Source organism: Camellia sinensis, chromosome 6 (genome assembly GCF_055761805.1).
Source record: "Camellia sinensis isolate YWXY chromosome 6, ASM5576180v1, whole genome shotgun sequence".
NCBI lineage: Eukaryota > Viridiplantae > Streptophyta > Magnoliopsida > Ericales > Theaceae > Camellia > Camellia sinensis.
The window spans coordinates 89,539,979-89,552,899 of NC_138966.1; the positions used below are offsets into that span (position 1 = coordinate 89,539,979).

The 12,921-nt window shown below is 35.9% G+C and overlaps 1 protein-coding gene across 8 annotated transcripts in view; it reads right to left on the reverse strand.

Annotated features, from left to right (window-relative positions):
- Nucleotides 1–12,921, reverse strand: part of LOC114278059 (putative ubiquitin-like-specific protease 2B) — a 31,058-nt gene that overhangs the window by 3,272 nt on the left and 14,865 nt on the right. For all 8 annotated transcript variants that reach the window (XM_082874176.1, XM_082874177.1, XM_028220042.2 and 5 more), the window contains 3 exons: nucleotides 12,182–12,272; nucleotides 6,279–6,398; nucleotides 647–1,060 (listed from right to left, as the gene is read on the reverse strand). In XM_082874176.1, the coding sequence (XP_082730302.1) occupies nucleotides 647–1,060; nucleotides 6,279–6,398; nucleotides 12,182–12,272 (625 nt within the window). The remainder of the gene's footprint in view (nucleotides 1–646; nucleotides 1,061–6,278; nucleotides 6,399–12,181; nucleotides 12,273–12,921) is intronic.

Sequence of the window (12,921 nt, forward strand, 5' to 3'; positions counted from 1 at the left end):
TTTATTTTACATGCTAATGCAATGAAATAAAAATTATAAAATAAATTATAAAGAAAAAAAAATTCATACAAGGTTTTTTCTTTAGACTTTGATCACTTGAGTATTTGTTCTTTTTTTGTAATTTTTTTTTTTTTTTTGGGAAAGGAAGCTATTCAAGATATTGTAACGGTGTGTAACAAGCCGTTATATAATATCAAAATAGCCATTACACGTGTAAATTTCTGTCACACCGCAAAAGCAGGTGTAACGAGTAGCGCTTACCACCGCAACCGTTACGTAACACCGCCTTTTAAAATTTTCAATGCAAATGATTTATTTTTTGTTTTTTCGTCTGGGGATTTTCCTTCAAAACAAATTTGCAAATGATTCTTTTTTGGATTCTTGGACAAAAATTTGTTTTATTAATCTGTGCTGATCATTTGCCATAAAAAAAAAAAAAAAAAAAAAAAACATATATATATCTGCAAGAAATCATATTGCTTTCTAAAGCTGCAATTATTCCAATTTTGGCAGAAATTATTCCTAAACTCAAGAGAATAGACCACCATTTCAGTTGCCATCACCAAAAATATTCATGCTCAAGCCTATTTTAAGTTTTTAAGTCTAATTATACCACATGATTAGAAGATGATGAAATGGGAAATACCTCCATTGATGAAATGGCACCTTTAAAATCGCCAAAAGATGCTGACCGGTCAAAAGTTCGATATTGTCCATCAAAAAAAGATCCTGGATTAACTCCTTCCTCAAAGAACTCCCTCAAAACCAAGCCTGAATCAGCAGCACATTGAGAAGATGTAGGCAATAGAGTCATTTCAATCCCCTGCCCAACTCGAGAACTAGATAAATTTCCATGAAAACTCTTTAAAGGAGTGCATCTCTCCGAAATAAACTCCACACTGGTTTTAATCATGTTAGTATTTGCCTGGTAGTTAGAGGCACAAGGTTTGCCACTGCAAGCAGCTGGAGAATTTTCCCCTTCAAGGATTTTATTGATAAGCTTCTCGATATGAACACGCTTGAGGGAAGGCTCAGCAGCTGGAAACCAATCCACGTTAAGCTGGAAAAGGGAGAGATGTCATTTATGTATAGCAAAACATGAAAGAGATGAAATAAAATAAAAAAGCCATGAGGTAACTATAATTAAAGTTGGGTTCTATTATAATAAAATTCTAAATATATATACTAGTCTTAGTTGGGGTAGGGGTGGGGATCAGTAGCGAGATCATATAGAAGAATTTAGGTTGGGATCACAGAGGGAAGCCTTTATGTATTTTATATATAAAAACAAGAAGAAGAAATATTTTGGTTAGTTGTAAATTGTAATATTTATATATGGGGTCACTAGTTCAGTGGTTAAAACTCAACCTACTAACTTTAAGGTTGTGGGTTCGAACATGAGGGTAGGTACTTTGTGCAAATTATGCATCAGGTCAATACCCAATCTACCCCTCCCAGACTCTCATCAAATGGGGACTAAACTGGGTGTAAATTTTTATTTAGTCATAAATTTTAATATTTATGTTAATTGTATATATTATAATAGCACTTAAACTGTCAAACATAAGTCCAGTAAATTCTCATTACAAAAAAGTAACAAGTTGTTAAAATCCACCTACTCTCCACCTACTTCACCCACTTAAACCTACTCCACTAAACCTAACCCACTACACCACTACCACCTCACTAAACCTAACCCACTACACCACTACCACCTCCACTTCACCTACTCCTTACCTACTACACACTCACCCTCTTCTATATATAGGAATCATGAATCATTGTAATAGATATAACATACATAAATCAATAATACAATTCTCTATTTTTCTTTATACATTAAATTTCTACATGGTATCAGAGCCATAAGATTTAGGCCCGTATTTTGTTTTCTCACCGGCGGGCAGCCGGCCGGCAACCTTGCCTTCGCTGCCCGCTGGAATTTTGTACACATACCTTCACTTTCCTGCATCTTCCAACTTTCTTACAACTGTTGTCCCATAGATTGGCTTCATATCTACCAGTCCATCTATGCCTTGTGACATCTCTATACTGTGAAGTCCTCTGTCCAAATGTATCAATGGACTTCCTATGGCCAACTTGCTTCTGATCAAGCTTCTCAGCCCTCTCTTCTTCCCCTCCTTGAATGGTGTTTGGTACACCTCATGGCCTCTAAATGCATAGTAATTTGACTGTCATGGGTGTTGTTAGGGCACCTACCAAGTGTGCCTCTGTGGGTATTCAAGGGATTGCTTGGGTTTTTGGTGGTATGATCTTTGCCCTTGTCTACTGCACTGCTGGTATCTCAGGAGGACATATTAACCCAGCAGTGACCTTTGGATTGTTTCTGGCAAGGAAGCTGTCCCTAACAAGGGCTGTTTTCTACATAGTGATGCAGTGCCTTGGTGCCATATGTGGTGCTGGTGTTGTCAAGGGCTTCCAGCCATCTATCTATCAGGCAAATAATGGTGGGGCCAATTTTGTGGCACATGGTTAGAACCTTTTCAGAGGACTACAATGATTTGAATGTTGAGCCTTCGTTTGGAGAGACCAATCTCGACTTTGAAGGCAGAGAGAGGAGCACTAAGGAAAGCACACCCATTCTTCTTTTATTTATTTAATCACACTCACCAAGTTTGTTTCACTCTCATTATCACATTCATACACACCGGTATCATGTTGTCTTCAACTTTCTTTTGTTTATCATTTTAAAATACACCCTTATCATGTTGTTCCCCACCTTCTTTATTTTATATATATATATATATATATATATATATCTCTTTTTATTATATTCTATTACTCAAACTCTCCTCCATTTGATTTTAAAATCACTTATTTTTTATTTATTTTTTCCAAATCACTTTTCCTCCTTTTTAAATACCCCACTTTATTTTGAAACAATCACACTGATATTTTTCATATAATCCATCTATAAATATTTTTTTTTTATCTATTTTCTTTCTCCTTTGTTTTCTTTCATTTTATTTTTATTTTTCCAACACATAATTTTTCCATTCAAAAAAAAAAAAAAAAAAAAAAAAAAAAAAAAAAAACAATTTACAAATTTGCAAAACAAACCATATTTTATTCATATCAGGGCTCAACCCCGATCACAATTTTACAAAAAAAAAAAAAAAAAAAAAAAAAAAAAAAAAAAAAAAACAAACAACACATCCACAGGCGGGATTTTTTCTTATCTACTCTGCCGCCGGTCTCTTCTTCTTGCCTCCGTCCTGTGCGGCCCTTGACGGTGTTGCCTCCGTGCTTCCTAGACCACCAAGCAAGTTGCCTCCTCCCTGCTCCTCCACTACAGCATACGGTGGACCTCCAAATCGGAACATCACGGTGGCCTTCCGCTTCAGCTCCTTGTTTTCTGTCTTTAGCACACTTATCTCTGCTCGCGCATCCTTATACATGCGTTGGAGCAGAGCCAGCTGGGAGTTTAACTGTTGCACCTCATTTGTCCTGCTCTGCAGCCGGTTCGACAAATTTGTGACCGCCGTCATGGTTTCCACGCATGACTTCAGAGTATACTGATTAGCCTCAATATCAGTTTGCATCGCCATTTTTTGCTCCACCGACCGCATCGGAAAGTTCAATGGAGCAAAACCAGAGGTGTTTGGTTGCGGTTCACTGGCCACCGCACCAGTTATTTCTCTTGTGGGCTCGTTCAGTTCTGGAAAGAGCGTGAGCAGGTTCTGGGTAACTGGACGGGAAGAAGAGGCCATGTTTTTGGGTTGCTAAGTGTTTCAGCGAAATAGCAATTTCAGACTGGTAATGTTCGGAAGGGTTGGTGACAGAATGGCAACAAAGTGTTCCACAGTTTCTCTCTCCGCAGAGGCAGAGTTTTTCAGCGAAGGGTTGGTTTCAGAGGTTTCAACTGGTTTGTTATGCTTCCAAGCCTCAGACTTCGCTTTGGTTTATAAAGACAGAGACGACGAGGCCGACACGCGCTCTGTCAATCACGTGCATCGCCGCGTGTCAGGCGCCCCTTTTGATGAAGTGGGCGCGCCTTTTGATGGCACGCCTTTTGATGGCACATCTTTTTATGAATTGGGCACGCTTTTTGATGGCACGCCTTTTTATGGATTGGGCACACCTTTTGAGGGTGCGACTTTTTAAGGGTCCGACAAGACTCTGTAAACTGTCCCGACATTGATTCCGGTTAGCTCCTTCATGGGTCCGACAAGACTCAGTAAACTGTCCCGACATTAATTCCGGTTAGCTCCTTTATGGGTCCGACAAGACTCTGTAAACTGTCCCGACATTGATTCCGGTTAGTTTCTACAAGGGTCCAGCAAGACTCCGTAAACTGTCACACCAACTGTCACAGCATTATCTGCTACAACGGTCCGACATGACCCCATAAACTGTCTTCTACATCGGTCTGACACCGCCATCCAGTGTCCTCTACACCGTTATGACACCACCATACAGTGTCCTCTACAACGTTATGACACCCCCATACAGTGTCCTCTACAACGTTATGACACCACCATCCAGTGTCTTCACCAATGGTCTGACACGACCATACAGTGTCACATATCCTCTTTTATTTTTATGTATTTTCTTATTTTGTTCCTCTCTCCAAACTCAAGTTGGTTAGTTCCTATCCCCCTTGAGTTTGCGGGGGGCTGTTAAAATCCACCTACTCTCCACCTACTTCACCCACTTAAACCTACTCCACTAAACCTAACCCACTACACCACTACCACCTCACCTACTCCACTAAACCTAACCCACTACACCACTACCACCTCCACTTCACCTACTCCTTACCTACTACACACTCACCCTCTTCTATATATAGGAATCATGAATCATTGTAATAGATATAACATACATAAATCAATAATACAATTCTCTATTTTTCTTTATACATTAAATTTCTACACAAGTCATCACCAATAACATATATCTTTACTCCAATCCTCACAAACCCAAATTGCAAGATCTATCAAAAAGTCTTCATACTTCAATTCCCATAGTTTCTTTTGACTTGGTAGCTTTTCCCTATTCACATCCCAGTTGGAGGTTTTGACAATATTTTTACTTGAACTAAGGAATTGCATTCCTGAAGCAGAAACATCCCCCCCCAGACTCCAGTGGAGTGTCTTGCAACTAAGTATTAGTCAATAAAGCTGACAACTAAAATCAATTTTAAGAACCATTTCATCTAGTCCATTTTTTTTTCTTTTTTCATTGGCACTGGGTGTCCAGATCAAAGCCCGAAGTTAGTTGAACCCAAGCACCAAAGGCAAGTTACTAGGAGTTGCCAAGAGTTTTCTTTCAGATTATAACTAATTTAGCACTAAAATTTGAAAAAGAAGTGAAGAGTCCCACTAGGTTGACCAATTAGAGACCATCACAACAAAGCAAGGATTTCAGGAATTTATACACTATATATTCATGCAAAATTCTTCTACATATATAATCCCATCAATGAAGCTAGGGAATGACCTCACACAACACTAAAATACAATTTTAATTGAACTTTCGTTGGATAAAGATAAATTAACCATATAAACACTATAAGGTGTTGACACCAACATTTTTCATCCAGTATTTTGATGGACAATCAATGTATAGGGTGTTTTTATATATTGTCGGGTGAAGTAATGAGTGTTAATGTAATTTAACCCAAGGGGTGTTTGTATAATTTAACCCCAGAGAAACCAACTGGGTAGCCTAGGAATGCAAAATCCAGCAGTATATGCGAATTGTTTCTGCTCCAAGAAGAGAGTATTGAGATAATGTTGACAAAAATTAAAGCCAACCACAATAGTAATAATAATAAAATTGAATTACTCCAAAAAAGTAAATAAAAGAGTGATGGGAACACCCTGTCAAAAGAGGAGGGTGAGTAGTACATTTATTTCAAAACCAATTTCAACAACTTGAAGGTAGGAAACTCCAGGTTCTCTAATAATTTCCATTTCACCCCTTATAATTTACAAATAAATCAAACAGAATCCAAGGCTACACCTCATAACACTTGCAAATATGTATCTATACTTCACATTCCCCTTTAAATCTCTGATAGCCAATTCTAAACCACCATCCAGCCAAAAAATCCATCAAGGACATGGAAAAAAAAGAAAGAAGAGAAGCCATCTCACAACAAACAAAAACAATACAAAACCCAGTGAACACAGATTTACTTGCAATCATCCAGTTCCCACTTAATAATTGATCCGAACAAAAAAATTGAAACCAAAGTATTAAGACAAGAATGAGAAGCTAGTGAAATTAAGTGAGAAGTACAAGCCACTTACAAAGTTGGAGAACTTTGTTATTTTGAATGGACTGAAGTTCAGAGGTGCTTCATCCAAAAACCGTTCCACATAGTGGAGCAAGAAGAGGCCACAATCAAATGAATTTTGCTGCTGTGGTAACTGCACAGAGCATATAGTAAATATCAGAAAAACTGCAGATGAGGCAAGGCCAGTGTTAGAATGACAGATTGAATCTTTAATGCAAGATTCTATCACAAGACAAATGCAGACTTAATACTGAACATATCTGGTTGTTCTCCTTTTGGTGTTCATGGAAGAGATTAATGCATAGGTTTTTCATCAGGCTGATTTCCATAAAGCCTAGAATCTCTTAAAAGTATAATTTCTCAATTTCATTTCCTTTTGAGACTAGATATCTTCTTGTTGTGACTCGTTTGTCTTGAACTCACTTTAAACTTCTGATGTTTCTGCTTATAAATATTTTCCCATAAAGAAGGTGAACTTGTCAAAAGAGGTAAAAATGCTACAATTGCTTTAACCACCTTTCTTCTCTTCTCGTTTGGAAAACTCCACTGGCACTTGACTGGAACAGTCATGACTCATAATTATATTGTTAGCCCCATGGTTTTCAAAGGATTATATAATTGATTTTGATGATAACAAAGCTTAGGTGATTATGCTTATAATAAGTTATTGTTAAATTTAAAGCTGACTAAAGTTTGTCTAACTTGTAGAATTGACTGGAACAATATTCTTGATTCGAGTAAGCTCATGAAGAAAGAGGAGCAAGCTCAAAATATATTGTACTGAATAGAATCGAAACAAAAAAGAAGGTGTCAACTCAAATCTAGAATGAGCCAGTTCAAAGCTTACTGGATTGCAAAAGGAAATTCCCAGAATTTTCAAAGTCAGCTCAACACAGAGAGTCAGCTCAAAGTGTTCTGCAGAGCAGATTATTCAAACATAAATCAAGTCTGAAGAGTTTGAATTCAAAATATATTGAAGGATTTGAAATGAAGATTTTGACTAGATTTGATATACAAGGAAGATTTGCTCTACAAGGAAAGATAGCATAATCAAAGAAATTTGTTCAGAACTTTTCCAAGACAAATTGCAATGTGCTGATATTCAAGAAATGAAGCTTAGAGATAGAATTAGAATTTGAATTTGAAGATCCCTCTTGTCTGCTATTTTAAAGTGAAGATATACATGATGAAGGAAAGCATGGACAGTGGGACTAATTGAAGAACATAGAAATTCAAAATTTAAATTGCACTCATATGGAAGGTTCAATATAGAAGAGGAATTGATTTGCGAAATGGAATCAATTCTAACAGTTATATTTTTGAAGATCCAACAGTCATATTTTTGAAGCTATAAAAAGAGCATTCTAGCCTCAGTTGAATGACACAACAAAAACACAAGAAGAAGCAAAACACATTGGTGATATTCAAGAAAAGCTCTCTGTTATACTGAGAAAGCTCTCCACTGTTCTTTATTGGGATATACACTTTTGAATGAGATTTCGTTGAGAGTTTAACTTTTATTGTAAAAGGGTTTGCACCCCCTTCTTACTCTTGCGAGAGTAATTTTTTTCGCGAGTGGTTTTTGGGATAAAAACACTTGAGATAGGTGCATGTGACTTGGCATCGGATTCAAAACTAGTCGTGATCTTTTTGTGAGTGGTTTTTAGATAAAATCACTTGGATTAGGTGTGACTAGGCACCGAATTCAAAACTAGTCGACTTGAGTGACCGAGAGTTGATCACTTGTTGTAAAGGTTCACTAGCACCTGTAAAGCTAGGGTTTGTAATGCTATTTGAAGATAGTGAAGAAATTCCCAAGGAGGATACTTGGGGAGTGGACGTAGGCTTGGGTTAAGCCGAACCTATGAAGCACGGACACGGACACGGACACGCATACGGACACGGACACGGATACGGGACACGGGAATTTCTAAAAAATGGGGACACGGACACGGCAGGGGACACGGCAAATTTTTTAATTTTTTTATAAATATTTTTATTTTAATACATATTAATTATTTTATTTATTTATTATATTTTTAAATAATGTGTTGTAATTAATTATTTTATTTTACATACATGTATTTATTTTTTTATTTATTAATATGTATAAGTATATATTATCTTATAATATGTATTATCTATTATCTAATGAGTATATTTATGTTATATAATAATTATTATATAATATATAATAAAATAATAATAGTTATTAGTTATATATATTATATATAGTTATTATATAATAAAATAATAATAGGTATTAGTTAATAATAATAGGTATTAGTTATATATTATATATAGTTATTATATAATAAAATAATAATAGGTATTAGTTTATATATATTATATAATAGGTATTAGTTATATATATTATATATGAATATATAATATAATATCAAGAAATGAAGCCAGACGGGAGAGAACCGAGAGAGAGGGAGACAGAAGCAAGGAGCCGATCGCGATCAGAAGCGAGAGAGAGGGAGACGATCGCGATCGCGATCGCGATCAGGATCAGAAGCGAGGGAGAGAGAGAAGGCGAGAGAGAGAGAGAGTGCTCTGCGAAGGCAAAGGCGAGACAGAGAGAGAGCTCTGCGAACGCGAAGGGGCTGGATCGTCGAAGTAAAATGGGGCTCTGGATCGTCGATCGAAGTCGAAGGGCTCTGGATGTCGCCGACCAGGTTTGTTCTCGTTTTCCCCTTTTCAGTTACTCTTCTCGCCGTGTCCATGGCGTGTCCAGATTCGGACACGCGTGTCCCCTGCAAAAAAATAAATTAAATTAAGGGGACACGCCAGATGCCGTGTCCCGTACGTGTCCCCGACGTGTCCCCGTGTCCCCGGCGTGTCCCCGTATCCGACACTGCCACGGCTTCCATTTTGCCGTGTCTATGCTTCATAGAGCCGAACCATTATAAATCGCGGTGTTGATATCTCTTTTCCTCTCTTTATCTCTACTTATATTTTCCTGTGTGATTGTTTGCATTGCTTATATATTTGTTATAGTTTGATTGCTTAAGTTTTATATCTCTGTTTTAATTTTGAGTTAGCTCAAACTACATTAGTTTTCATAATTGCTTCCCCCTCCCCCTCCCCCTCCCCCTCCTGGGTTGTCATTACTAGGATAACATATATAATATCAACTGAGCACAGTGTACTTCAGAATAATCTACAATTTTAAGTTGCAACACAACATAGTCAAACTGCAATTTTTCATTCAGCTCCATGAATCCTCGTCTGCCAATTGTGCATTCACCCAAGTATGAAATAACTAAATTCAATAGAACTTTTTTTCTGTATTACCTTCATCATGTTTTTGTTCTTGAAACAAATAAATAAGACTTGAAATGAAACCTCCTATCATCCTCCCTTCTATAAGGGTTAAAGTAGTAACATTAGGATGATTTCCCCAACCTCCTCCATTCAACTTACCCACCATAGAAACTGGACATGCAAATAAAAAGTGGCCTAGAAATATACATTTGAATCATTGCCACAACACCCTTCTACAAGAACAGAGCCAAAACATGAGGATATGATGAGATTGAATATATGTACATATCTAATTTGGATTAAACCAGTGTCTATACCCATCGCAAATGGATCTAACCATTTTACTTGAGACAAAAGACCTAACAAAAATCAGCATCTTCAGTCAGACTCTTCTAAAGAAAAACCTTGAGATTGGTATGAGAAGGTGGACAAACACCACCAAAATCACAAAGGCCATCACTCAGAGCAGGACACCATTAATTCAGGGAGCTGAGAGAGTGGAACTGGGTACAGAACAACCTTTCGCAGTATTTGCATAAAACAGCTGCCCCAAAAATTAGACCAGTATCTGCACATTTAGCAGCCTGGTTTTCATCATTACATCAAGCAATGACTCATTACGAACACCAAAAACATGCGTGCCCAAAACCAAAAACCTTAACGACTAAGGGGAGGACACCCATCGCTTATATCACAAATAAAAATCCTGTGCCATCTTGTGGACCATGATTCTATAGAAATTTGGATCAACACGTGAGGTTAGTAAAAACAACATTAATTGTCTTTCACCATAAATTAAATTTTCTTATCATGACAGGAACATAAAGGTCAAATTTAACAAGTGCCGCTAAACACCCATAAGAAACACAATGTTGCAGTGTCTTATTCTCATTATTGGCAACAAATTTAACAATTAGATAACCCATGAGTCAAGAATAATACCATCAAAAAAATTTATTTCCATTTTTTTTTAATAAAATCAGATTATAAAAAAGTGAGAATTCAGGGGTGATAGCAACGGATGAGGAGATTAAGGAAAGGTGACAAGTTATATTGAGAGATTATTAAATCAAAAACACTTGGAAAGTTTAGGAGGAGAGGAATATGGTAGCCTTGATGGAACTAAAGAATAGAAGTTTTATTGTAAAATAAAGAAACAAAGGTGAAAACTACTGCACTAAGGAAGATGAAATTAGGTAAAGCTCTAACACTAGATGGTATCACTATTAAGGTTTGAAAATGCTTAGGTAAGGAGGGAATGTCTTGGCTAATCAAATTATTTAACAAGATAATACTGATTAGGAAAATGCTTGACAAATAGAGGGAAAGGTTTTTAGTACCTATATACAAAAATTAAAATATATATATATATCCAAGATTGCAACAACTATAGATATATAAAGTTGATGAGTCATATGATTGTTGACGAAAGTGCTTAAACATTGTTTAAGAGTTGCAACAACATTGTTAGAGGATTAGTTTGGATTTATACTTGATAGTTCAACTACAGAAACGATATACTATAAAAATGCACATAGAGCAAAAAAGTGATCTTCATATGGTTTTTATAAATTTAGAAAAAAGCTAATGAGATGGTGCCTAAAGATAATATGTTAGTGATGGCTGCTAACTATTGATGCGAAAAAGGACATATATGATGAGGCTGTAACTGCAATTAGATTTCCTACATGAGAAACAAGAAAATTTTTCATTACTATATAATATTGCACCAATCTTGAGTCTTTACCCATTTGCCCTGGTCATGGATGAACTGAATAGACACATTAAGGATGATATTCCATAGTATACATCGTTCGCAGATGATATTATCTTAGTGGATGAAACTCTGAGGAATTAGCACTAAATTAAAACTTCTGAGAGAATCAATTGATTGGCTTGACCTATGTCATCTTTTCACGTTTACCTCGCCAAAATAATACTCCCTCCATCCTATTTTGTTAGTCCCTTTTGGGAGTTATAAATCATATAGGGGACATGCAATTAGTGCATTTGAATTCAATTTTCAAAGCATTCATTCCAACAATGCCCCCTATATTTTCATTTTTAAATATAATTATAGCCACTTGTAACAAATAGTTTTTGGAAATTTAAACGTCATTTACTCTTTAAATAGTACTAATATTTTGCAATATCCCAAGATGGAAAGAAGGACTAACAAAATGGGATGGAGGGAGTGATATACTATTCATGGGTGTGGGCTACTTAAGCCTCAAACATCCTAAGAATATGTATTTTACATTTTTTTTTAGGGGGGGGTGGGTTTAGATCACCAAAATAACAAATTATGCATAAATATTTGTTATTTTCATATTAAACACTCTTATGAGTTGTATCATGGCATTTTCACAAAAAAAAGGTAAAAAACATGGTCAAATTTGTTGGACCTAATAGTTTCAAGAATCACATAAATTGTCAAACCTTAATCAAATTGTGAATAGAACTATGAATCGTGTGATTCACCATTGATTCTATACTAAAATAGACTCATGACTCACATTGATCTTGCATGAATCGTATCGTGGATCGTGAGATTCTAATGACAAAGGAAACAACTTATATAATGATTCTCTTTTGAAAATCACTATCTAAATTAGATGCCAAATTAGCTGAGAATAGACACAATACCTCGAGTGGCACAAATCTCAAATTGAAAAATTTTGAGGAAATATCTTCAGATGCCTCTTTTTGCCTCTCTTTCCACTCCTCCCATAGGTAACTATAATTTCAAATAAAAAAAAAGAAAGGCTAAATATCAAAATCAAATATAACAAATAACAAAAAACAAAATAGTTAGAAAACCTAGAAAGCAATTCAACAAGGAATGTTAAATGCATTTACACTACAAATGATGAGCAAATTAGACAAGTACAAATGAGAAATAAAATAGAGAAATGAAGTGATCACGTCAAGGATCATAATGAGGAGCAAATAAAAAAAGTACAAAAAAGAAAGCGAGCACACTTTTTGAAAAATAACAATGGACGTAATGATAGATGCATGATGATGGTGATAGGTTAATTTCTCTACTGAACAGTGAACACCATAGACATTTTAAAATCATTTGGACATTTATTATACAAATGGTATGTAAAACTGTAATAGCTTATCACCAAGCATTATATTAGCTAAGCTTCTTTATACGAGCTTCCAATTTTACTACACTTTGTTTTGTCCTATAGCTAAACTATAGGACAACAATTATGTTGCAACACCTTAGAGGACACTTTTACACCCTATAGAAGCTGAGATATTGTGGTTTTATTGAGGATTTAATCCTGTCCTTCATATGTCTCCTTGGTAATAATAGTGCAAAAAAGGATTAAGTGGTAAACAGTTATTACTCAACTTAAAACAGCTAATAGCGC